Source organism: Juglans microcarpa x Juglans regia, chromosome 4S (genome assembly GCF_004785595.1).
Source record: "Juglans microcarpa x Juglans regia isolate MS1-56 chromosome 4S, Jm3101_v1.0, whole genome shotgun sequence".
Lineage (NCBI taxonomy): Eukaryota > Viridiplantae > Streptophyta > Magnoliopsida > Fagales > Juglandaceae > Juglans > Juglans microcarpa x Juglans regia.
Window position 1 is genome coordinate 6,455,153 of NC_054601.1, and position 27,826 is coordinate 6,482,978.

General features: G+C 36.2%; 2 protein-coding genes and 1 non-coding gene across 4 annotated transcripts; 1 reads left to right on the forward strand and 2 right to left on the reverse strand.

Annotated features, from left to right (window-relative positions):
* The first annotated feature begins 1,607 nt into the window (after positions 1–1,607).
* On the forward strand, positions 1,608–6,538 carry LOC121262903 (protein LTV1 homolog). 2 transcript variants are annotated; one of them, XM_041165597.1, is made up of 5 exons: positions 1,608–2,283; positions 2,494–2,919; positions 4,176–4,787; positions 5,073–5,200; positions 6,177–6,538. In XM_041165597.1, exons 1-5 carry the CDS (start codon positions 1,834–1,836, stop codon positions 6,178–6,180), a joined length of 1,620 nt encoding a protein of 539 aa, XP_041021531.1. In that variant the 5' UTR covers positions 1,608–1,833; the 3' UTR covers positions 6,181–6,538. The 2 variants fall into 2 exon arrangements, with proteins under 2 accessions (XP_041021531.1, XP_041021530.1); XM_041165596.1 differs by having other exon boundaries at positions 1,680–2,283; positions 5,073–5,209.
* A 1,595-nt stretch (positions 6,539–8,133) lies between these two features.
* TRNAE-CUC lies at positions 8,134–8,206 on the reverse strand. The gene has a single exon. It is a non-coding gene; the product is annotated as a tRNA-Glu (tRNA).
* Positions 8,207–9,468: 1,262 nt separating this feature from the next.
* Positions 9,469–12,630, reverse strand: LOC121262843 (uncharacterized TPR repeat-containing protein At1g05150-like). Its single transcript, XM_041165486.1, has 2 exons — positions 12,462–12,630; positions 9,469–12,313 (listed from the first exon to the last, which is right to left on the reverse strand). The coding sequence occupies exon 2, from the start codon at positions 12,255–12,257 to the stop codon at positions 9,864–9,866; it is 2,394 nt and encodes a 797-aa protein (XP_041021420.1). The 5' UTR covers positions 12,258–12,313; positions 12,462–12,630; the 3' UTR covers positions 9,469–9,863.
* Between the last annotated feature and the right edge of the window lie 15,196 nt (positions 12,631–27,826).

Here is a 27,826-nt window from a genome sequence, read left to right on the forward strand (position 1 = left end):
TCAACTTAACTCTCTTCTTTTCTCTCAGAGCTCGGATAGAGCTCTCCGAGCTCTTTCTCTTTTCTTTTCTTCTTAGGTGTGTTTCTGAAACTCTCGCATGGAGCTTCAATTTATAGGCGCCTGATGTATCGTCTACCTGTGTGAATGCATTCAATTGTTGCATTCAATTGTTAACTGCAAATGCAGTTGAGCGTTGGGCAGCCGAGCAGAAGTTGTTGACTGCTTGCTTGGGCATGGATTTCAACAATCCCATGTATATATATATGTATGTATGTATGTGACTCTTTATATATATATATATATATATATATATATATATATATAAAAGTTTTTAGAAGGTCTATGTGGTGTTTTGAACCGATACTAACCATATGCAAAAAGAAGTAATTAACAATAAGCTCAAACTCAATAAGATCTTGCAATAGCCTAACACTTAACACACTTTCCCCACGGGTTTGTATATGGTTAGTATCGGTTCAAAACATCACATAGACCTTCTAAAGCTTTTATATTATATATATATATATAAAGACTCACATACATACATACATACATATATACATAGGACTTTGTTAATGTCAAAAATTGCATAACAAACCGGAAAGAAAGAAAGAGTCATCCTCGACCGATGTTGGTGATTTGGGCTTCAATACAGTGCTCTTCGCATTCATCCATGAAATAAATAATAAATAAGCAAATAAAATTAAATAAAAGGAGACACATAAATTTACGTGGTTCGGCATAAAAGCTTACGTCTACGGGTTGTTGGGGGCAAAATCTACTATATTAGATGATGATTTTCAATGTCTCGTAGCCTCGGCCCTCACATATCTATCAATACAATGGGAGAGTTTAGTCTCAGGAGAGTCCCTCTAGAAAATTGGTAGAGAGTGCATGGATTCTACCTCCAAGCTTCTAGAGAACTTGGAGAGAACTGCTCCTTATATAGAGGTTATTTTTTTGGAGTGATAGAATCCAACTTTACTTGTGATATCTTTTTCTTTTAGGAGTCTAAGCCAACTTCTTTGTCTTATCTCTTTCCTGCTTTATCTCTTAGCTTTATGATCTCTTCCCTTAGTGATAGGTTTCTAAAGGATTTGACCCAATCAATTTCATCCGTAACACAAGATTTACATGATTTGATAACGTGCCTACATATACGAAGATTTAGAGAATTTCATTCAGTTGATAATTAAATATACAGTGCAGTAGCTGTACAATAATTTAATACAATATATATAGTATACATTAATTAGTGGGTTGGATCGTGTCGGATTAAGAGCCAAAACAGATCAAAGATTTTTCTCGAAATGAAGCCAAAACTCATTGAAAATTCACAAAAAAACTGCAAAAGATCCTTATCGGTTAGAATCAATCATTCAACCAAGCCTCCACAAATACAATCATTCTCTCCACACATAGAAGCCCAACACTACATTAATTGGTCTAGTAAGTTAAATTACTCAACTCTTATTGAGACGTGTTCAAGTGGGTTAATTATTTCACAGTTTTTGAGTAAGAGTCAAGACGAGGCCCAATGACCCGTTAGCGGACGGATCTTGCGCCCGTTTTCCTGTAAATCGGACAATCAATGGACGGGCCGAATCTTGGGCCACCAGTGCCCAGCCCTTCTCGGCCACCAACCTAGGGTTTTTTTCTCGAGGGTTTATACTTTCTACCCTAAAGACAAAAACCTCCGGTTTAGGGTTCGCATAGAAGTCTTTTTTCCTGCTTTACTCTCATTGACCATAGCTCTCAATCTACTCATCGAGGCTCCAATCAGTTTGAGCTCCCCACAGTTACCCGTAATTCCCAGAGCAATTATTGCCTAAGATGGGGAAGAAGAAATTCATCGACAGGAAGAAATCCGCAACGTTCCAATTACTCGCTCGCGACTCGTCCGACCCCAATTACGACAACACACCGGGTGGCGACCGAGTCTTCGTCCGCGTCGACAACAACCCCGTCTCCTTCTTCGCCGATGAAGACCCCACTGGAGTCTCCGGCTCCGGCCACAACGACGACGATCCCGATTCTATATTCGCCGATGCGCCTGAGGACAACGATGAAAACGAAGAGGGCGATGGTAGGGTTCCCGGGAACTCGGTGCGGGCGGGGAAGGCGTTGCCGGAGAATGTGAGGAGGCAGATTTTGGAACTCGGGTTTCCGGATGACGGTTACGATTATTTGATTCATTTGAGGGATATTAAGCACGCTGGCGGTGGTTCCTCGTTCTATAATAATCCGAAGGCGAGGCTCGATCAGCTTCCGCGTGATGTCAAGGTTGGTTAGCTTTTGATTGCTTTTTTCTTTGTTTGGTTACTGGAAAATAATTCTTGGAAAGCATACGAAAATGATGGGAATGAAAATTTCTATCTTTTACCTTTCTAATAATTTCTGCTGAATTAGAATGAGCCTGATGTGAGCGTCTAGAATTTTGTGTTTGGTTGTTTTCTTGGGAATAAAAAAAGCTGTATTTCGCTTTGTCTCTAGGCATATGATGCATCAAGAGTACAGATTTCTGAAGTGGATGATGATCCCAACGGGAGGTCCATTTTCAGTGTTGCATCGAAAACATTTGGTGTGCGGGTACAGAAAGCGGTTGATCCTGATGTAGCTGCATTGCTCGACGATAGTGATTTATCGCGGTTTGGTTCTGATGTTGAGGACTTAGAAGAGGATTTTGTTGTTCGGGCAAACCTTCTTGAAGAGGAGAAGGATGTAGAGAGGTTAAATAGGGTAGAACAATTTGGGGTAACTGGAAAAGAGGTTGATAAAGCAGATAATTATGACCAACAACCAACTGTGGATGGCCTTGTCTTTCAGAGTGGAATTGGAAATCACCTGGTGGAAGGTGGAGATGAATTTGTTGACAATAAGCCACGAGTTCGTCGCCTTCTGGATGAGCAATTTGATTTAGTGAGTTTCTTTCCCCGTTTTATTTTTCTATTACTGTAGTTTTTAATTTATCGACTGCTTTCATAACTGCTTCATGATGAAATGTCGAGTATCCCGTTTGTGTTATTAGACTTAGTCAGGACTTTAGTCTTTATCTATCATACAGTGTAGAGCTGACACACCAATTAAGAAGCTGTTATACATGGAACACAATAGTCTACCGCCCCTAAGTGGCCCTCCCCTAATGTAGTTTTCGGATACTATTCAATTGTTGCCAATTGGCTGAAACTTTGTTTTTGTTTTTCCGAATTCCTATGGGCTCTGTTTTTTAATTCATTTTTTCCTCCTTTTCAAGTATTTGTTCTTTAAAGTGCTTTTATGAACATTGTTTTAAAAACATATTTGGGACGTCATTATTGCTTGTCCATGTAATTATCCTCATCTACAACTTGAGAGTCCAAAATTTCTTTGGTTTTGGTGATAAAGCACTTAATTTTCAAACTAAATAGGGCTGATTCTGATTGAAAATAGATTTTTATTTGTAAGCAAAAATTATTAATATCAGGAGTAGCCGAGTACACTGGATGTATACAAGAGAAAACACCTAGCAATTGAACATGATATTTATAGTACAGATGTCATAGTACTAAAATACCTATGAAATGAAGATTGTGTCTGGGAATTTTTTTTTTTTTTATAAGTATTGTGTCTGGGAATTGAAGCTCTGCTCCTTGTAGGACTGCCACATCTTACTGTATGCTTTAAACCCTTTTGGTCTATTCTAGTTAGTGTTTTATTTTGAATATAAACGTATAGTGCATGATGTTTGCTTGTAGAAATCCTCTTGCCTTATACTTGATTTTAGAGGATACAAATTACATAAAGTGTATTTACATGTATGTTATTAGAAGTTAATTTTTCACTTGATGATTAAGGCTTTTGATATCACCAGTTCCTTTATGTTACATAGTACATGAGTTTCAACAGCCTATGTTGTATCCAACTCGTCTTGATCTCATAATACAAGTTTCATGGACATTTAGGAGGCCTTGAGAAAGCTTTCGACTGGTCTACCACAGTTCTTGTTGCACTTGCCAATGTAGCCTATTTATTTTCTGATTGAGTGGTTTGCTGCATGTTCTGATTCCAAATTTAAAAGAAAGTGACTTACTCTTTTAAGCTATATAATATGTCTGCATCCCTATCTTGATTTGTTAGATGGTCGTTTTCTTGTCACATTAAATTTCTTCTGTCTGACGGCAGCTTATCTTTTTCAGCTTGAACATCAAGAATATGGCACTGACGATGACGACGACGATGGTGATTATGATTACGTGGCTGAAGAAGATGAATCCCTTGCCAAGAAGCTTAATCAAGCCATTGGTGATCATTTAATGGATGACTTGGAACTCGATGATAAATATAAGGCTCCTGCTGATTTATTGCGTGATAATGAGATATCAAAGAGGAAGGAGCTATCAGACTCTGCTGCTGACGTGATTCGTCGCTGTGTGGAATATGCTGAGAAGTATGAAAACGAAAATGATGACAAACCTGTTGTTTTCGTAGAAGAAAGCAGTGATGAATCAGAAGTGTGGGACTGTGAGACCATAGTTTCAACGTATTCAAATCTTGATAACCACCCTGGTAAGATTGGGGCTCCAGAAATAGCGAGGAGAAAGAAGTTGGCTGAAACTGTATCTGGAGCCTTGGGAGTTACCAGTCATGTAATATCCCTTCGAGGAAAAGAGAGGCTTCCTGTGGACTTTCTACCTCATAGTAAAAAACCTGCTGAAGAAAAGGTGAAGGATGTGGGTAGTAATAAAGCTGAGCAGCAGAAGAGGAAACAACAGGGTCAGGAGTCAAAGGAGGAGAAGAAAGAACGGAAGGTATCTCCTGGCTGCTTATTTCTGATTATTCCATTTCTTGAACTGTTAGTGCTACAACCATCGAATTACCGTTATTGCACTGAGAAAAGATCAGAATAAAGTCCCATTGTCTATTTGCTAACTGTCATCATTAAGGATGATTTGGAGAAAATAAGTTGCTGTTGGTTATCCGAGGAGATACTGGTTTGAGCATTTGTTATTATAAAAAATCATGCACGGGCTTAGTTTTTTCAGTTGGTCTACTCTACTGTCTTTTGTAATGACACCAAAACTTTCTGTTTGCAGGCTGCTGTAAAGGAAGAAAGGCGTGAAGCACGGCGTGCAAAAAAAGAAATGAAAGAGCTTTATAGGGGTGAAGCACAGCGTGCTCAGAAAGTTGCTGCCATTGCTGGCCCATCATCTATACATCTTATGTAAGTATGGTAAGTTTATTATTATGTTTTCAGCTAGTTGGAATTACAATCTCATTTATAGGATTTTTAGATGCACGCTATTTTATATTTTTCGAGCTTTTATCAACTATATGTATACCAAGAAGAGATGTAGAAGTTGAGGAAGAGATGACTAGAAGGGATAAATAGCTCAAGCTAATAACATAAGAGGAAGAGTTGAAGAACTAGATGGGCGTAGAAAGCCACCTCAACTATTTGCAAAGAAATCTTCATTCAACTATTTAGTATAAGAAATGACAATTCTCAGTTTTATCCACAAACCGTATTAGCCCCCTATAAGAAAATAACATCAGCCTGGAATGCTAACTCCAGCCAGGCCCTTCTCACTTGAGCTCAAGCATTAACTTCTCTAGTTACTAGTTAGAGACCAATGTATCGGGGCTAATGTGGGATCTGCTCAAGAAATTACCAGGTTAGATTAATTTCTAATGCATTCCCCAACAGGAGAGAGCTCATCTTTCCGTACAGAATACAAGTTAAATATACAGACCTACGATGTTTGCTAGGCACATCCTTGGTGGGGAATTTGTCAGAGGCAGCAGGCAACATGCTCATGCTTTGGTTTGGAGAATAAACAACGCACTCCACCTTGTTCCCTTCCCACAATAGAAGATAAAGTTATATTATTTTTCTTTGCTTAGTTATGCGAGAAATGTGGGAACTAATTTAAAGAAACTTTTGATTCATCTTCCTACACCCAGTTCTTCTTTAAACCTTACCTGTTGTAGAAAAACTTTTTGTGGTTTTGAATAGGTAATTCAGACATACTTGACAAACATTTTCTTTTATCGCCTTGTACAATTTATAGAGCAATACTATAAATGGCATTATGGTCTCAACTCAAATTTTGCCCTCAGCTGCCTTGGACATGCAGGCATTCCTTCCTTTAGTTTTCCTCAACCTCGCATTCTAATGACTTTTCTCTCATGTTCAATAGGTAAAATCTACACTCAAGTGTCCCTTAGGGGGCTTCTGTTCTGAATTCCCATATAATTCGAGTTACCTACAGTCATGTGCTACCGGAGAAGGGGTCGAATGTCATCCTAACCATCATTGCCGTGATTTTTTGGCCGCATAGATTATCAGAAGTTTGTTACTTAATTTTGGTTTATTTTTTCCTTGTTCATGGGGGTGAGTGGATGTACTAATGAATGCAATGAAATTAAGTTTATGTTTCATTACATATTTGTCTTGCCTGCGAAACAAATAAACCTAAAACTCTTTGGTATATCGGGATGCAGTTATTGTGTGTCGTCATCCCCTTTTATGCAGGCTATAGCCACGATCTGATTTTCCTTTTTTCAGTTGGTCGAGGTTTTATATCATTCTTAGCTCCTGTTGATACTAAATGAGAAACGGGGTCCCGTTACCGCCCTAGCAAAATGTCCTTAAATTAGGAACACCTTCGGCTAGAATTTGGAAGGTTTAGTTAGACTGCCTTCCTCCTGTGCTTTTCCCTTCATAGATTGGGAATGAAAAAATGGTTAATACAGCAAGGAGAGAATGTTAGTCAGGATGCGACTAGGAGGATATAACCATGCATTTAAATTTTAAGATATCATAAACATTGGATCGGTTTGTTATTCAGAAATACTGCAAAGACTTTGTTTTTGAAGACAGACTGCAAAGATTGATGTAATAAGTGCCCCCTGGACTGAAGGAAACACGTACCAAGAGTAAGCAACTTATTGGGAAAACAGTGTTAAATGTATACAAATACAAAATTACTCAAGAGAAAGAATCACAATGCTTGGTTTCTTCTTGCTTTCGAAATTGAATCTAGTAAGTAGAACCACAGTAAAACTCTTCCTCAGTGTGGAATAGGAGCGGCATCACCTCCACCATCGTAGGGTGCGGGGTTCCACATGCCATAGTCTTCCAGCAGTACTTCTGGTTCAGCCTGATATTGTTCCTCACCTCTCTGAACTTGATGCTTTAGGGGGTGAGATGGTAAAGATTCCGTCAATGGAGCCAGTGCTAATGGCGATACTGATGACGACCACGACGAAGTTGCTACCATGGGCATCATAATAACCATTATCATGCATAACATGCCTATAACCAACCCTAGAGTTCGGGTTGGCATTATTTTTGGCTGCATATCTAACCTCGTCCTCTTCATTCAGGTTCTTTTAGCCATGTTAAAAGCATTTAGCAACTAGTTCAACTATTTATCATGATTTATAGCTCATACATATGCGTTAATTGTGAGTTCTAATGAACTGAAAGCAGTGTTTAAGTTAAATTGTATTTATCTTCTCACACCTAATGGATGACAAAGCATGTTTCTTGCCTGCATTTTGGAAGGGGCAGCTTAAGCTTACTGGTGATATAATAAAATAGCAAACCTATACGCATGCACAACTTGAACGCGTGACTTGTTCTTTTCTTTTGGAACTGCATCAGCGTTGAGAATAAAATATATATATATATATATATATATATATATATATATATATATATATATATTGTATATGTTATGGTCACACATTGGTTAGGAGTCAAATGGTATGTGTGCATATAAGTTTGGGGGCACCTCCACCTAGCCAGCCGGTTTTCTAGGATGTGAATCTTTGGACCATATATGGACACATAACAGTATACATACCCACGAGAGCAGAAGCAATAGTCATAGATTGCAAGCTGAAGAAACAAATGCACCGTTTTTTTTTTTTTTATTTGGGTTTATACCGAAAAGTAAGATTGATTATAAAATAAAAATTAAATCAAGTTTATTTCGTTTAAAAAAAATCGAATTGAATTGGAATCTAACACATTATGAAATGGTTTCAATTTAAAAGCCTCCTGCCCTGTGTAGAAGTGGGACAAAATGGATACAAAACTAAGCTTGGTGGCCCTGTATTGAAAAAACATTGTCGAAAAACAAAACGTAATTCCGTTGCCGGGACTTGAACCCGGGTCTCTCGGGTGAGAGCCGAGTATCCTAACCAACTAGACTACAACGGATGTTGGTGTTGGAGACTCTGATAATTTATTAAAACTATTAAAACAGGTCATTTCTTATTTTATTTTGAAAAAGATTGGAGTTGAAATTACACAACTGACCCAGTTTCATGGAGAGAAGACACATTTTTGTGGATTTAAATGATATGGCACCACCTAAGTCAGATGCAACAAACTATTAAAAAAAAAAAAAAAAGTCGAAATTTATTAGTTTTAGCCAAACTGATATTGATAATGATTTCCGTCGTCTGAACCCATGATTAGATCATAACAACCTTTTGTCTTGTTTGAAAAGATTTTTACAAACCGAGCATCGTTATAATTTTCTAACCTTTTAGTTACCAAACCCCAACCCCACTCCCCCTCTATTTTTCATTTTTCACTTTTCCGGCTGGTTTTCCCGTCTTTGGAAGGATTTTTCATGACTAAAATTGCATTACTGTTGAGTCTTATGTGTTACTAACTTACTACATTCCAGAATTGTCGGGGGATCCTCCTACTGCAGCAAGAAGGCAACAAAACACAGACTAGGTGCAGTTAGGTGCAGTTTGGATAATGAGACGAAATGAGATAGTTTTAGATAAAAGTTAAATAAAATATTGTTAGAATATTATTATTGTTTTAGAATTTGAAAATGTTGAATTGTTTATTATATTTTGTATGAAAATTTAGTAAAATTATAATGATGAGACGAGACGAGACGTTAAAACACTAGAACAAGGAATTTCTTTTTGGTAAGCAATGAAGATGCAGGAAGTCCAATGGGATCTCATTGCATAAATCAATTGCTTGATTGATTATAGTCATGTCTGCCCTTGACCGCTCAGACAAAAATGCTTCCTGCAGATGATAGATAGGCCACTAACCAGACAAAAACTTCACCTTGAACCAAATAAGACAGCAATTAGCATATAACCTCAGAAAACCAACTTTTTAGAGGAAAGGGATGAGACAAATTGCAAGTAACCTAGTGATCCACAACATTGACCATCATTGGATTCTCCAATACTAACGTGATAAGATTTACAAGCTTTAGTTCATGTTCCAGCCCTCCACTACAGAACATACTCATCCCTCTTGAGACTCCTTATTCTCGTGTTCTAATGAAAATATGAAAGGTTATGCTAATTCTCATAATGAATGACAATGCTCATTGATATGTCATTATAAAGATCCGATTTGATTAGTATCTATGGACAAAAACCTAGCACTGCAATCATGTCAACTTATGTTCAAATGCAAAAAAGATAGTGAGACTAATTAAATTATCAAAGAGAATCACCCCATAACTCGTAAGTGCCAAAATACAGACATTTGTATCTCCATTTGCTAGTAGAATTTTTGGCTTATAACAATACACTTGACAGAAAGCCACCGACATCCATACCTGAACTTAAATCAATTCAAAATAAACTCTACATAAAGAATCACAAGCCATAAAGGTAATGTACACCTCTCAAGTGTTTGGGGATGAAAATAGGGAAAGGAAGGGAGTTTCTTTGGTAGCTATTAGAGAACAGCAGTATCAGCTCAACCACTCGAAACATTTAATCATACAAAGGCATGATGCTTGCTGAACACATTGATGACTACATATCTCACACTTGGCAGCTAGAACAACCCGATGGAATAATACAGAAGAACTACCCAAGTATCCTAGCTAAGGATCATTACGGGATTGCATATTAAAGCACATGCACTTATCTTTCATTGCTTCAGCCTCACTTCCATACTCTTTGAATCTGTACTCTTCCTGCTTGTAGGTAGAAGGCACCTTTCCCTCGCTGTAACATTGATTACATAGACTAAAATAAGATTTCATCTCCTTGAAGCGGGACCCAATAATTGGATAGCGGCAAACTGAACAAACATGCTGGCCATGCCGGTTCCTATCCCTGGTTTCAAGCTTCAACAGAGTGGGCATGATACCAAACCCCCAGTCAGGATCATCAAACATTACAAGAAACTCGGTGTAAGACACCAACGAGTTTGAGGCATCCATTTCTCCATGGACCTCCAGCATCTCACTAACCCCATGAGAAGGGACATAAATAGCCCTCAACAATTTGATGTATCTAGCAGCATCAACCTTTTTAATCTGGGAAATGCCTTCATTCACAGGACGCCACAAAAGTGCATCAAAAGCAACACGTTTACGCTTATCTGGAGGGCCACCACAAATGGGGGCCACGACTGCAAAAAACATGCCCAAATCCACCCTGCCTGAGCCTGCATCATCCAGAACAGAGAGTATCCTCTCGTTTATGGCTTTGACAGCTCCTTGGAAGGTCTCGGGCTTTAGAAAACTGAGTAAACGGTGAAGAACTTCTTCCAATTTAGGCTTGCGAATGGATTTCTCAGGAACACCACTACCAGAATAGGACACCGGCACGTCACCATCAAGCATTTCCTTCATCAGAAGGTCTACATGACAGCGACCCAACCTAGTAATCCTCTGGAAAGCCCTAATTTGAAGAGCATTAGCCAAGTCTGGTCTCAACATAGTGTTCTCCCCCACAGTCTTAAATTTTGAGGGCTCCACAGTTACAAATGCCCCCTCCCCATTGCCCCCATTAGACTTCACCTTCTTCTTCTGCAGTTGCTTCAAATGGGATATTGCATCATGCAGCTCAACCCTGTTTGTCATTTTCAAAGCTTCCTTCAAGGCTTTCTTAGCATCTTCAGTTTCCCCAGCCCCCAACAAGGATACAGCCTTGTTGAGCTGTGCCCTCCAATGATTCGGCCACACAGCTAAGACCCTAGTATACATCTCAGAAGCTCTTGGAAACCTGCCCAAGTCCATATAAAGCCCACCCAAATTGTACAGAGCATCGACATGACCAGGTTTCAAATCAATAGCCTTCTGAAACACCTCGATTGCCCTTTCATCCTCACAAATAGCATGCAAAGCCGAACCCAAATCACAATATGCATCGGCGTAATCTGCTTTCATAAATATAGCCTCTTCTAAGGCCTTCACGGCCGCCCTATATTCCCCGACTCCAAACAAAGCACTTCCCAAAAGTTTCAAAGCTCTAAAATGCGTAGGACAAAGAATTGCAGCTTCCCTGTAATACTCACAAGCACTTAGAACCATACCTTCGCCTTCCAGCGCAATACCGAGATTCACATAAATCTGCGGAAGCAAATAGGCCCACTGGTTCCCGCCCGCTTCAGCTGCCTCCTGCGCCAACAAAAACTCCTCCTTGGCCTCCTTATATTTGCCAAGTACGTAATAGCAGTTCCCAGTTCTGAAATGAGGCCTCACATCCACGGGTTGCAACTCACAAGCCCTCTTGAAACTGACCAAAGCCTCCCTAAACAGCTGGTGCTCATACAAAGCTCGACCAATGGCCATGTGGCCATCAAAGGCCTCCTCTCTCGACCTCGCCCCGTCGGCTCGGCTTCTCAGAACCCCCAATTCCTTCACAAACAGCACGTAGTCATGCCCAGACTCTTCCCAGAATACCCTTTTGTCCGAAATCTCCGTCGAAGGCCCCAATTCTCTCGACCACCCTGCGTCCGAGTACGCGTCGAAATTATCCCCTTTCAATTTCCCATCTTTGGCTTGCTTAGCCTTCAACCTCTTGATCAGAATCTCCAAATCGTCGACGATTTTCCACGTGTCATCGAATACTATGCCGTGGTTGGGCGAGACCGCCCACGCCGCGGTCCTCTGCTTCTTCTGGGACTCGATGGCGCGCTCATCCGCTATGGAAGACGAGGACGCTCCAGAAATACCCTTAATATTCTCCTCCAAATTGAGCTCGAGCTCCAGCGCGTCGAAGTCACGGTCCACGTCGCCAGCACCGTCGTCATAAGTCCGCAAAAGCCCCTCGTAGGTCAAGCCCTTCTCGCCGTCGATGAATTCGCCGTATGTCCTAAACACCTCGTCAAGAATGGCGTTGATTTGCTCTTCGCTGAACTTAACCCTAGGGTTCACCGCCACGACGAGAGCCTCCATTTCGTCCCTGTTGAGACCCCCGTCTCGATTCGCATCGAATTGCTGGAAAATCCTCTTCACCTTCTCTGATCTACTACCCCTCGTCGCCATTTCTCCTGTCCTTTCCCTTTTAGGGTTTGGATCAACTTTGAGAAAGACGACACTCTCTGGAAGATACAAAAAAAAAAAATAGAAGCAGATAATCACATACACATATATACAGCGAGAGAGAGAGAGAGAGAGAGCTCTGTAAGTGAAATTTGAAAAGTTAAGAGATTTAACGTGTAAAAAAAAAAAGTGAGGAAGGTTAATTACATTAAGGGATCAATCAGTCTGATTGAAAGCATAATTTTGAATTCATGTGGGGACTGTTCTTTCTTCTCATTGGATCTGCAAAGATAAAGCAGAAAAGGAGAGAGATAAGGATAGAGAGAGAGAGTCCGAACTCTCTCTTTTTCTGACTATCTCTCTCTATTTTTTTTCTTTTTTCCCCTCTGACGGTGATGATGGGTGCGATACCAGCCTCGCTGCAGTAGTCGACAACGCACTGTCGTTTTTACTTTCCTATTTTTTTATTTTTTTTTTCAATCTCTATTTTGTCTTTATTTATTTTAATTTAATTCCGTTATTGGTTTGGCCTTTGGTCTTTGGCTGGCCTGGCTGGTACGAGGAAAAACAATAAACAAAAAGGTAATAGTAGTTAGTTAGTAGATGCTTGGACAAGAGCCAACTGGCAGGGCGAGTTCAGGTGGGAGGTGTGGGTTTGGTGTTAGGGAGATGATTTTTAACGGTACCCGAAGTCTTCTGATAAAGAAATCATATGTTTCAACCGTCCAACTATAATTTGGACCGTTTATTTACTTCTAGCTAAAGCATTTTGAAATCATTTAGAGATTTCAAAACAAAAAAAAAAAAAAAAAAAAAAAAAGGCTAAAGCATTTTGACTAGTATCTCCCTTTGTTATTCTAATTAATAATTAAAGACTGTAATTCAAGTGTATTCTTCATAAAAACCTCATTTTTTTTAACAATTTTAGAAGCAAAAAATAGTGTAACTGAGATCAGTATGTCCATCAATTGAAAGTTGAGTTAAAATCATGTTTAACCTTAGCAATATGTCACTACTTCTCTGTTACTTTTCAACTGCATGCATGCGATTGTGTGAATTACTATATATATATATATATATGATATAGACATTAATATGAATTATCTTTCAAAGGAGAAATTTTTATAAAAATAAAATAAAAATTCAACTCATTTAATTTGAAATCAACCCGCAATACTCCATTTAAATTTTATCTCAAAATGTAATTATGTACATATATTCATATTTGTTGTGACATGATATTTCTCAATATGTTTATTTTTCTTTATTGTTGGAAATATAATTCTGTACCTATATTCATATTTGTTATTGTTAGGTTTGTCATATTGATTTTATTATATATTAAAATCTGAAAAATATTGATATTTTTTAATAGTTGGTAGTCTTATTTTTTTAAAATATTATGGTTATTAATAAATATAAATTTTAACTTTAAATGAAATTATATTCATCAGGTCAAATGGATTATGTGGACTAGTTCAATTCATTTACATAAAATGTTAAAAATAAGTGTCATATTATGTTGAATCATTTCTAAAGGATTTAAATTAGTCGTATAAGAGAAGTAATACTTATCCAATACTTGTCCTTTATCATTCCCTCTTTTCTTCTTTCTACTCATTCTTCTCCTTCTCTCCTTCCCTCATTTCTTAATTTATTTTTCTTCCTTCAAGGTTGAAAAAATCAAATTTACAGTTTTACAGCAACTCTCGAGAGACACACGCAACACAAGAAAACTCTCAATCTGGAAATTGTTTAAGGGATAGTGGCGGTTTTGCTGAAATCACCGCGCGTGGTCCTCATGTGCCACACGCGCCAGATCACTAGAATCACCACCACTTTTGTGGCTGAAAAGAGACAAGCTTGTTGCCTTCACGTGCCGTCAAAGTCTACCGGAGTTGATCCAAACTGTAATCCATCATTTTTCGTTCTTGTTTTAAAAAAAAAGGAGTTCGTCTTTTGGACGGTTTGTCCGTAGAGATTGAGTCTTCCATTTCTATGAACGGTGAAGTCGAGTTTCTGTTTAGGCAGAATGCTGTCTTTTAGACGTTTGTTTGTAAAAAGTATCAACAGTAGTGAAGTCTAGACCAATCCAGTAATGTACTGGTAGAGCTCCAAATAATTAAAATGAGAATATCTCCACATGTATCAGATCATGGATATAAGTTTCTCTTAATGAATGAATGAATAATGACATTTTCCTTAAAAAATTATATATAGGGTGGTGATACTCCCACCGCTGAGAGCTCCCGCTTGGGGCTCCAGTCAGCTTTTTTTTATTATTATTTTTTTTTTGCTTTTTTTTCACGTATTTTTAACACTTTTTAAATATTTTAAAAAATAAAAAAATAACAATATTATTAAAAAATACTTATTTAATCATTAGATAAAAAAAATAGAAATAAATAAAAAAGTCTCTACGATAACTTTCAACGAAAACAACCAACGGGAAGACTAGCATTTTCCAATATATATATACTCGTGGCTTGAACTCTTTCTTTTATGGTTTTGTGGATTCAGCCATTTAAGCCGTGAGAATAGGCAGTCCATTTCTTGTGAATTCCAAGGTTCTCATAGTAGCCTCGTAGGTGTGCCTCTATTCTTTTAATGCACATTCCAATTCAGTGCTTAGAACAATTTTGGATCAAATGAACTTGTACTTTCAGTTTCGCAAGTGAAGCAAATGGTATATATTATCGGAACAGACTATGAGAATTGTTGATGATGTGGTTTGCACCTAGGGTAATGGATTCATTCAGTCACCTGCAACACAGAGAAAATGGGGGTTCAGAATTGTTTTGGGAACCTCCAATGCCAAAGTTAATATATATTCCTTAGAGTATTTTCTTCTAAAATTCAAGAGAGTCCATTGTTATATGGTGTCTGACTTTTATACTAGATATCATGGAGACATTACGTATCCTATGTCAGGGGTAGGCGTCTCGAGCACAAGCGTCAGGTCGTAGTCTTTAATGCAGCATGGTATCTTGGGTTATGCTTTGACGGCATGTGGGCGAGGCGATCACTTACCGTGCACTCTATCAGAGCCAAGGGTGTGGTCTGCAATACCCGTTCGTTTGCAATATAAGATCTTTAAATGCAAGGTGTTCTTGTAGAGAAGTGCCAAAATTGGTGGGTCTTGTCTACCCACGTCGACACGGGCTTGCTGGCTCAGGGGCCCATGGGCTGGTAGGTCTTGTACGGCTTGTGGGTTGGCTGTGTTGATGGTTCTTGCCTCTTGGGCACACTGGAAGGGCGCTATTCAGGTTAGAATGAGCTTTAGGATCTCGATTAGACCGACCCAGAGGGGATGAAAATATCCCCTCCAAGGATATTACATGGAGAGCTTCTCCCTTCTCTCTTCCTTTACTTTCCATCTATTATTTTTGTTTCCATATTTACAAATTAATTTTATTTTCTTTTTTCTTCAGCTTTTTTTTTTCTATTAAGTCAGAAAATGCTTGATAAATTACCTTTTTGCTACTAAGAATTGGCATTGTCTGACCAGCATGTGTGGCTCATGCGCTACCGCGAATTTGCGCCTCCATCAACTACACAAGGATATTGATGGATTTTTTGGTCTCGACTCTTCAAAATATGGTCGATCCCACTTCATTCCCGACGTGGCATGTGGAAACCCCCACCCGCTTGTACAATGGCCGGTGTTCATTTGGTGTCTATGACAATTGTATTTTTTCGGCTCTTTAACCAATTATGTTCATACTTTCCTTAAACGAGAATATGGAAACAATAGAAGTTGAATTCTCCTACAAAATACATCAGAATAGTCAACTTCACCGTCTTTCTACCACCACAACCAACTGATACATTTGTTGAATTACAAAAAATCTATTTGCACTCGGGAGAGGTACCCCCCATGTACACGGGCCTCCACGTGGAGGCCAAAAACGCTGCGTTTCTTTTGCAGCCCTCAACTTGTGAAATCCAAGCGAACACTCCCCTTCGTCACAAGCGCAAGCGACCTCTCTGCTTCTGACCCACAAAGAGCTTCACCACGGCGAGACCTCTCTGCTTCCCATCTTCTTCACCACGAAAACAGGTTAGCATTCTCAACTTCATCTTCTTCGTATTTCATCTTGGTCGTCGTGCCATCATCTTCCCCCTTCCCACAAAGCCCGAAACCCTAACCCATGAAAAGCTTCATTTCGGCAAATGTGAAGGGATCTTCTTCGTATTTCATCTTCGCTGTCGTGGATCCAACTGTGCCCTACCATCGTCTTCCCCCTTCCCACGAAACTTGAAACCCTAAGGCACGAACCCTAGCGAACCACCAATTTCCCACAGCCTTTTCTCTGTAGATTTTTCTCCCTAAAAAATTCTTCTACTTTCTTTGAGGTACTTGACCAGGTATTTTCTATGTTTAATTTAGGTCGCTTGATTTTAGGGTTGCTGAATATTGTGATGTTGGATTGTGTTGAACCTTTTCCCCTTGCTCTGTTTTGTTTAATGCATTTCAAATTGTAACTAAAATGGTTGGTTGCTAAATACTGTGATTTTTTGGCATATTTTCATAGTTTTTCGACTAAAAGAGACATTGCAATGGTAGGTGAACAGGTCATTTTTCGTGGTTGTAAGTTGGATCTTCTGAGGGTACAAAGATTTTGAAGTAGATACCTTTGGATTCGCTAACCTCAAATTGGTTTTAGGATTTGAGATTTTTTTGAAGTAGGTTTTCACTTGGTTACAAAATCTTTGTGTTGGTTTGTTGACAACTACTATATTAGTAAGTCTTAATACTTTTGTATGTGTGGTATTCCATGAATAATGCAAGATTTTGATCAATTGCATATGCAGTCCAAAAGTTTTTCTTTATTCTCCCTGGTTTGTAGCCTGAAGCATTTGATATTCAATTAAATTTATGGAACTCTATATGCAGCACTTATGGAACTGCTTAGCTGTCCATAATGGAAGCATTCCTTCTTGGTCATTTTATATTATTATGCGCAGGTTCCAAACATCAAGGCCGAAATTGATACTATGAGTATATTATAATTAGCTTCTGCTTCTTTCTTGTTGTCTTAGATCATGTTGTTAGGATATATGTGGTCAACTCTAAATGGTGGGATGGGGCTATGTTGTGTTTGAGTTAAGGTGGGATGAAATATTTAATATAATATGCATTAGGATGTAATGGCATTTTAATATTTTCTGCTTACTGTATTTATGGTAGCAAGCAACTAAAATGGTGATTATTTATTCACTTGGTTGTTCTATTTTTTTGAAAATTGTATTGGATTAAATTTAAAAATATGTCATCATCCACCACGGACTCTTCTTCATCTTTTGGTAAACGAAGTATGGGTCAACCATTATGCTTTTGTGAAGTTGAAGCTCAAGTGAGATACTCATCTACTACAAGAAATCCAGGACGACCCTTCTTAGGGTGTCCTAAGTACAACACAAAGGTAATACATTCATGTTTAATAAAATTTTCAATATTATGTGCATCTAATATGTTTCCAAAATATGTTTAAAATGATTAGGGATTACCATATTGTAAGTATTTCAAGTGGGTAGAGGGGATGAATACAGGATGTCCGATCTTCGAGAAATTCACAATGAACTGTTAAGAACCAAGAAAGAGCTGAAGAAGATACTCGACAATATCGAAAAGAGCAAGATTGATTTCTGTAAAAGAGCAGATGAGATCGAGATAAGAGAGATGGCGCTATCCCATAGAAATTAGGAGGTTGTGAACAAGGAGATGGCGCTTGTTGTACGCGAAGCTGAATTAATACGTTCACGCACACTACTTCGACTTGGGCATTTGCATTTGTTGTAGCATGTTACTTGTCTTGTCGATAAGTGACTTAGGATTAGTGTTAGAAGTTAGTTGATATGTGCATCTAAATTGTTTATATGTTGGTGATGTTAGAACTTAGTCTGATTGTGTAGATTAAGACACTCAGAATATTTTCAAAGTGTAAGTCAACACTTTATTTTTATTTTTATGTTAATGACTTGTGGGAGAAACTGGATGAAGCTACCGTGTTTGACTTGTGTAGGCACATTCTTATTTTTATTTTATATTTTTATGTTAATTACTTGTGTAGGCACATTCGGGTGAATCTATTCTTGTTTGAAACCAATTTTTTTCTGCACCTGGGTGAAATCTGTCCAGAAATGGATGCACCGGACTATAATTTGCATTTTTCTATTGTAATTACATGGCTCATAAATGCACCTGGGTGAAATCTGTTCAAAAATGGAATTACATGGCTCATAAATGCACCTGTCCCAAATCTGTTCAAGAAATGGATGCACCGAAATATAATCTACCAAAAGTGACATTTACAAAGTGACAAGAATATGTGTAAAAATTCTACCTGCATTAACCTGTCCCATTTACAAACCTGTCCCATTTACAAAGTGACATTTACGGATGCCATTTACAAAAAATCAACTTACAAGTTGTAATTACATGGCTCATATCCATCCAGGTCCCATTTTACAAAAAGTGATTACAAAAAATCAACTTACATTCAGTGATTACATAGCTCAGCAGCCCCATATCCAATTTAATGTCAACAAAAATGTGCAAAATACCCAACCACATAAACTATATATACAAATATTATGTAAATTAGTTCTCTGGGCCTTCCAACCATGGTTGAACCAGTTGTGATCCATGGAGTCCAATTTGCACCGATTGTGATCCATCCAACCCAATCGGCATCGGTTGTGATCCATCCAAATCAAATTGCATCTATAAGGATTAATATGCAAATATTAGTGTCATGTCAATGTTACTAATTGAATCTAAAAAGTTTAGACATATTACACTTTCTTGACTTCCAACCACTGTTTCTCCGAGCTGGGCTCCACCAATTACATTAACTGATCTGTCTTGAACATGCTGGTGATAAATAACAAAAATCAATACATAAATATAAGAACTGAAATATAAATATAAAAAAATAACATATTTGCACGTAACCAACATTGGACATATCTATCTCTGATGGGCCAAATAAATTCCTGCACGTGTTCGGCACTGGTGTATCTCCTCCATCTTTCGTTGTGCTGCGTTGTACTCATTCCAGCCGAAAAATACTCTTTCAAGAAGATCGTCACCCAATGTTCATGCTCAGTGTATAAACTTTTCAGCCAGGCATTCTCATGCAAGTTGTAAGTGGTGATTAACTGATCCCAATATTTCTCAAACTCTTCAACACTTTGGGTGTCATAAACACATTTCATCAACGCATTTTTCATCCCACTTTTGTAGGAAGCATAGGAGGAAAGCTTTTCAGGGACTTTTTTCAGTATATGCCACAAACAAAGTCGATGTCTGCTTTCTGGGAAGACAATAGCAATTGTATTTTTCATCGCTCTGTCCTGATCGGTGATAATAGCTTTCGGAGTTATACCACCCATACACTTCAACCAGGTCTGGAATAACCACACAAACGTCTCCGTATCCTCACTTGAAATCAATCATGCTCCCAACAGAATTGATTGCCCATGGTGGTTTACACCAACAAATGGTGCAAATGACATCTCATATCTATTCGTCAGGTATGTAGTGTCAAATGTGACCACATTACCAAAGTATTGGTAGGCTTCCCTACTACGGGGGTCTGCCCAGAAGACATTTTTTAACCTCCCTTCATCATTCAAATCCATCAGCGTAAAGAAACCAGGATTTTTGCACTGCATCCTACAAAAATACTCTTGAAGTGCTCCAGCATCACCTTTCCCAAGTCGTAGATGTCTTGCCTTGTCGATATAATTTCGACAATCTTTTCCAAAAACGGAAGGTTCTCAAATTCACGAGTGCCAACAACGAGAGATCCGAAACTCTTATTCATTCGGATGTCAGCTTCATTGTTGATATCTAAGACTCTTTTTACAGAGTCACTCACTTCTCTATTACATCGAAAGAAGCGAGATTTCTTTGGACTGAGACCGTGGTTATGGATATTATGAATTGTTGTTAGTCGGAACTTTCCATCAACTTTTAAAGGATTAATCTTTGCCTTACATTCTGTTTTTCCTGTCGGACGTGGTCTGGCGACATTCAACGTCATATTCCGGGCCTTCCCACCACGGGCACAACCAAGGGTAACATATCGAACAGTCTCATCATCCCCCTTCTCAGTCCTTCTTGTCATCACCCCAAACCCACATTTCTTAGCATACTGCTTATAATAATTCATTAATTCTTCAAAAGAATTAAACTCCATCCCCGACTTTGGCTCCTCAATCGTATCACCATCAACTACATCCTCTAACTGAGATGTCCCGGCAATGCCATCCTCAGTTTCCTGTGAATCTGGTGTATCTTCTTTACTTTCTTCTACTCTAGAAGAGGTACATGGAATATCATTGTGCCTACAATCAGGTGGTTCCTCTATGTTTTCAACCCTTCTGCTCGTAGCGGAGCTTGTAGTCATGAGAGGAGTCGAGTAACAAGCATTCTACAAAAAGAGCGAAAAATCAATTACATTATACTTAAAATAAAAAACAGGCCAACTTATAAAAACAAAAATACAAGAACACAATAGTAACCGTGCATGTAATTTTCAAAGTTTGGACAAGTTGATGGTATGTCCTAACATGCTATTATACAAGTTATTCATGTATTTTGGAAATAAATATCAACTCAACATAGTCTTACAAATATAAATATAACATACCGCGATTGGGAGATTTGAGCTACATGGTATTAGTAGAGATGAGTATTCTTTTCCTTTTTCCATACTGTATCGGGGATGAACTGCATGATTTCACAGGAGGAATTAAAACTGGCCATACAAGTAGTCCATCCTAAATGAAAAACTCTAAAATAAACAAAACTTTCCTATGCTTCCATTAAGCAACAAAATCATTTCTGGAATACCATGATTCCATGATTCCAAGACATTAAAAATATCTCTATACTCGAAAATGTTTTGTTACTTTTGGAACATGGCGGGTAAAAATATCTCCCCCTGCTTTCTTTCAAATAGATATGCTCAGTATGTTATTTAATTGTTGTATGAGGGAAAGAAGTTTGCTTTTGGTTTGTTGTTCACTAGTTAGAGCTGAGCACCTCCGACTCCGACTCCGACTCCGAGACGTACAAAATCTGCTCCAACTCTTACTCCGACTTGTCGGAGCAGAGTCGGATTTTTTTTTTTTGTCTTTTTTAACTTCATATTTGACCCACTTTTTAAAAAAATTGTGGGCTTTCAAATTTCAATTTTCTCAACATTACAATCTAAACTAATTAAACTTTTGATTAGAACAAAAAATAGAACTAAATAAAACAAGTAACATACTAACTTTTGATTAAACTTTTGCTATAGTGATTTTAATTTAGTATAACTATATAATAGTATTAGTATAAATATTATACTAACTATATCACTAATAGTATTAGTATACCAATACTAGTATATCATTATAGTTAATGGTACCCTATAGTAATATAACTATATTAGTATTAATTATAGTGATTTAAATTTTAGTATAACTATATTAGTATAAGTTATAGTGATTTAGTATAGTTATAATACTATAAGTTATAACTATAGTCTATGTTAGTATTAGTATTAGTTATAGTGATTAGCATAATTATATATTAGTATTTGCTATAGTGATTTTAATTTAGTATAACTATATAATAGTATTAGTATAAATATTATACTAACTCTATCACTGATTGTATTAGTACACTAATGTCTAATACTAGTATATCACTATAGTTAATAGTATCATTTAGTAATATCGTATTAGTAATTAATAGTATAGTGATTTATATAGTAATTTATATATAGGCTTAAAGTGGTTTACTAATTATATAGTAATTAATACTATTAGTAATTTATATGAATAATACTTTAGTTATTATACATAAGTATTATATGTTATTATAAATTTATAGATTGGTGTTTATCCATTAGTATTACAATATTACATGTTGATGTTATTATGCATCTTAGTGTTTATAGTATATTATATATATATTAGTATTACATGTTATTATATTTATACATTAGTAATTTAGTGTTACATGGTAGTAATATTATAAATTTGTAATAGTATGGTATGATATTTACATATAGTCATATACTAAACTATTATTAGTCAATTTAGTCTATATATTATAGTATAAATATATTATTTAACTAGTATATTATTGAGTTTAACTAACTATATAAGATATAGTTGTATAAAATTTAAATAATTAATATATAGAAAAATACATGTTTTTTTAAAATATGAATAAAATCGGAGACGGAGGCGGAGTCGGAGGGCCACGTCGGAGGCGGAGTCCGGGGGTCGAAGTCGGATCGGAGCGGAGCCGGAGTCGGTTCATCAATGACTCCGACTCCGACTCCGACTTCCAAGAGGGAAAAACCTCCGACTCCGACAAGTCGGAGCGGAGCCGGTGCGGAGTCGGATTGTCGGATTTTTGCTCAGCCCTATCTCTAGTAAATGTCAATTTGATGTCCGTTTAATAAAGAAAAATGATATTTATCTTGGAGAAATTTTATAATTTGTCATTAAGTAGAAACAATTTTGAAGGTCTTGTGTTTGCTCTGCTGGAGTGAATCGTGTGAGACACTTGGTTTTCATGTTGACTGGATGGTCATTCTATTTTCTTTTATAAATGCATATGACAATTAATTTCATTACTTGTTTATATTTCCAAGCTAATATTGCAAATGTTTTCAGCACCATTCAATAGGGTCGTTGAAGACAAAATATTTAATGAATCAACATTTAATGCAAATGTTATCAGCACCTGCTGCGTTTGCTTTCTTCCTCTCCAAATCAACATGAAATATTTATATGCATCCTTTTACTTAGCTCAAAAGCACTAGCTTGTACATGCAAAACATCACAAATAAAACAAAATAAAATGTGGCTCTCGCTTTTACTTTACAGTCCAGGTGCAAAAATTGTTTGTCCCCTCTCACTTTAATGTGAACTTTCGGATTTTTGCTTGCATTTCAGTGGGAAAAAGAACTGCAGTGGGAACAAAACCCACGGCCAAAAGGAGGAACAAGAAAATTACAACTTCAATGTAAAGAACTGCAATGGGAACAAAACTCATCCATTTTGTTTCTATAAACAGTAATCCAGGTTGAGAAACCTCGGTCAAGAATCAAATAATAGAAAATACAATCAAACCTTGGTTGTTCTATTGTTCAAAGAATCAAAGATACAGAAAAATAGAAGCATAAAACAGAGGAAAATAGAATCAAACCTTAGTCTACCCACGATGGCACTCTCTCAAACACAGAAATCGACCACTGGCGCAAATGAGGGTTCGACGGCATGATGGGGGTTCGACGGCACAGCGACGCAGCTTCTTCTGGGATGGGTTCGACGCTACGATGGGGTTGGTTCGACCGGACGACGGCAAGTAGCGACAAGTAGACCTTCGTTCTTCACAACACATTGGGCTATATTTTGCTTTTGATCAGGTTTTGGCACTCGTGAGGGCATTTTCATCTGTCTGAAATTGATTTTTTTTTTTTTAATAATACCAACTGACGTGTCAGCCGGTTACACAAAAGGTACGCCATGGCAGGTACCTGTAGAATTACTGGTTGAATTAATGGGAGTCATCTCCTAGCTCAACCAAGGAACTTGGATTTGAACCTATAGTTATTATCTGTCTTTTTCTTTACTCTCTTTTTCCCGAGCATTGCAATTGTCGTAACGAGTCTTTTATATGGTGCACTCACCCCCTCCTCCTAGTATATCTTTGTTTTAATTTAATGTATTATTGGTTTTAAAAAAAGAATATTATAATGAAAAATATATTTAATCAATAAGAAAGAGTTTTGTCTCCATCCTTCGGTTAGCCTGCCAAAATAATCACACTCAATTTCATATTTAACTCTCACTTCCCACTTTAACACATAAAGACTTTTCTAATTATTATTTAATTTGTAATCATCCCTCTAAATTGTTAATATTGACAATCACCTTCAAACTATTAGAAATTGTAATGTTTACTCAAACAATTCTAAAAGATGACAAAATATGTTTATTGAAAACATTTTTAAGAAAATAAAAGTTAAAAACTAAACAACTCACTTTTATGTTTTCCGGCTTTATTTTTTAATTATATTTTCAATCTTGTCCTAATATTTTAATTTTTGTATTATCTTTTATTTATTTTGACTTTGATTTTTTTTTATCAGTAATACCCATGTAATATTTTTCATGGAGGTGGCATATAACAATTTCTTTTTGGTTTTATTATTACCAAAATTGATAGAGTAGAGAGTCAGAGACGATTGCAATTATTATTATTATTTTGAATTGAGGATGATAGCCGATGAAATTGTAATTTGAACTTTGGAGAGTGTTCGTACATTTATTGCAATAGAAAAATGATAAATACACATCAATTTTTACAGTACTTTACACAATATTTTAAAAAGAATGATATTTTTATAAAATACCTTATAAAACTAATATCATTTTATAAAAATATCTTTTTTTTACAACATATGTTATGAAATATATTGTGAAATGTATTGTATATATCATTACGATGTTAGAAGTTTAAGCAAATTGTTTTGAAAATAAACTGATTATAAATTTGGTTGAGAGTCTTGCTACTACCACCGAAAAAGTGACTTGAAAAATTGTTTTCAATAGTGTATTTTACTTTTTTATTTTTCTTTTCTTTTTTTATGTATTTTTTTAATCATCATAAACATTTTAATAAAATAAAAAAATCACAATATCATTAAAAAACACTCACTTAATCACTAAGTAAAAAAAAAAAAAAAAAAAAGCCATTCGGGGCCAAACATTTCTCTTTGGTCAACTCATCCTAAGAGAAAGTCCAATCACACTATTATTTTAGGTTAGATTCTTATGTTTAGAGTCGATGATAACTCAGCACATGCATTTCTTTTACTATTTATTTTAGATTTAACGACTTCATTAAAATTAAATTTTTATTTAACAAAAATACTATTCATTTTATATCTAATTATGAAATAATTGTAAATAAACCATTTTCTTATTTCTACTTGGATATATTTATCCCATACATCCTATGTGTATTATATATAGCTAGGCTAAATGCAGCTCATTAGAATTCGATGTTCTTAAGAGTGGGTAATCTGATTACCTTAAAACACTTTTTACCTTAAAAAGACATCTGATTATTTTTCTGAATTTCTATTCAAAAGAAAAACACATAATTCAAAATTTTCACAAAAGAAAAAACACACTTGAGATCAAAATTTTGATTCAAACAATCTTTTAATTTCACTTATTTCTAACACTCGGTATGAAAAACACACCTTAAAAAAAATTATCTAAATAACTTTTCTACCTGTCTACTTTTTTGAAAAAAAAAATCTCTTTTTCTTAAAAAAGAAAAGAAAATGAGAAAATTTTACCATTGCCAAATATTCAAATTCTTCGATATACGTTACCTTTTCTCTTAGGGTGTGTGTAGATGTTGAAGTGAGTTGAGTTGAGTTGAGTTGTGATGATAAAATATTGTTAGAATATTATTTTTTAATATTATTATTATTTTGAAATTTAAAAAAATTGAATTGTTTATTATATTTTGTATTGAGATTTGAAAAAATTGTAATGATGAGTTGAAATGAGTTGAGATGAGTTTGGTAACCAAACGTAACCTTAATTCTTGGATAAATAGTCGACACTTGAGCTCCTGAAACCTCCTTGTGATAATTTGGTTGGGGGTAACTCTACAACCATCGTTGGGGCTCCCATTAGTTCATTTTGTATTTTTTTTACATGTATATTTTTTAATATTTTTGTTTTAAAATTTACAATATTATTAAAATACACTTAATAAAAAATTCTAGTGGTATTCCCCAACTAGTCGAAAGGGTAGCATTTTTCATTTAGTTATTTCTACAGTCATCTTCTTTCATAAAAGCCTGTCACGACTTCCAAGCACTTTGAAATTGGCAATGCCTTGGATGTTTTGATTACGCCCAAAAAAATAACACAGTAATTGTAGCACAGCTTTGGGGTATCGATTTCACAGAGAGACAAATTAAAAGAATAGTTAAAGGAACAAAAAAACTAAACAAAAATATTAAATAATTAATGGAGAACAAAAATAAATTTTAAATGCAAATTAAAGTAAAACAAAGTGACTAACGATAAAGGTACTCAAATTTGATGGACAGTAAAGTATCGAGAATCCCTTGCACAAATCTGGTATTTTAATTACTCTTAATTCATTGAATAACTCAAGTCCCAAAATTCTCAATCGGAGGTATAGATTTATAAACCAAAATTAAATCAAATGTAACCCTTTGAAAAATCATTCACCACTTTTAAAATACATAAATTATTATCACTATTGAGAAAATCTAACGACGACAATATATTCAGGAAGCGATATTGCAGCAAAAAATTAAATCAATATAGATAAGTAATTGATCCAAATATAATCAAAGAGCTAATTCATTCAATAGAAAAAGCATGACTGAATCCATAAATAAAATAAATTTTATGATTATTCAGAGAAGAAAACATCAACAATGAATTGAAAATGATAAAACAAAAGAGTTTTGGTAATTGAAAATCAAAAACATAAATTTAAAATATCATCTAATGTGCAAGTTCATCCCTAGCCCAACAAAAATCTCAAGAGAAAAATAAAGCAAACGACGACCATAGAAATTAATTTCGTCTCTTCCTTCTTCAGTACTGAGCCGTCTCCCCTTTCTAAAAAGTCTCAATTTCGTGCTAATGAAATGTTTATATAGGATAGGAAAGAAACCCTAATGTCTTCATATTCTCGTATACAAAATCGCCTAAATTTTAGGACTTATCTTAGCAGCCACTTATGTACTTTAGGAGTTCGAATTTAGAAATTCTTATTAGAGACAAATTTGTAGCCCTTTAAGATAGATTTCCAACGCATTAATAATCGTATCAATCCGATATTTGAGTATAAAGTTACGATCAAAATACTAAAGTATGTACATGCTGTCTTTTAGCAAATTTCGGACTGACTTTTTCTCTTGATCCAAATTACTCTCAAACCTCATCATTATCCTTATTTGAAAAGTCATACACTCTTTGAAAGTTATTAGGTTGTTTTAACATCTTGTCTACTTGAAAGTCTTTTAAATTTAACTGGGTTTTGACTTGCTCTTTTATAGACTCTGAAATTAAACATAAAAATTTACTCAGGAGTATCCCAAAGTAAATAGAAACTCAATTCAAAAATACACATTAATTCCTATAATTTTTATTCATATTTTAGCATTTTAGTCTAATAATAAGGTATTTAGAGTACACTTTTGTACACTCATCATGTTCATATAGTGGCAAGCGGTTACATGGCTCCACTGCAAAGTCTGCAGCTCCTGAAGCCCCCATTTGTACTCCCTTACTCAAACCGTCCATGCCCACTTCCCATATGATTACAGGGTTCAGGCCATGTACTTACATCCTCGATTGGCCACGCGACTAATGAACTCTCTGCATACATGAAACCAGGGCGCATCGAGGAAGCAAAGTCATTCTTTAAGGACATGTCTGAAGAGAAACCTTCTAACATGGACTATTATGATATCTAGTTTATCACAAAATGGTTT

What these genes read in the sequence shown, in the direction of transcription:
- LOC121262843 (XM_041165486.1), bottom strand. Translation starts at nt 12,257, where the DNA reads ATGGCGACGAGGGGTAGTAGATCAGAGAAGGTGAAGAGGATTTTCCAG.
- LOC121262903 (XM_041165597.1), top strand. Translation starts at nt 1,834, where the DNA reads ATGGGGAAGAAGAAATTCATCGACAGGAAGAAATCCGCAACGTTCCAA. An exon ending in TGGATGAGCAATTTGATTTA is followed by an intron (nt 2,920 to 4,175) that starts GTGAGTTTCTTT and finishes TATCTTTTTCAG; the next exon opens with CTTGAACATCAAGAATATGG. An exon ending in AGGAGAAGAAAGAACGGAAG is followed by an intron (nt 4,788 to 5,072) that starts GTATCTCCTGGC and finishes TTCTGTTTGCAG; the next exon opens with GCTGCTGTAAAGGAAGAAAG.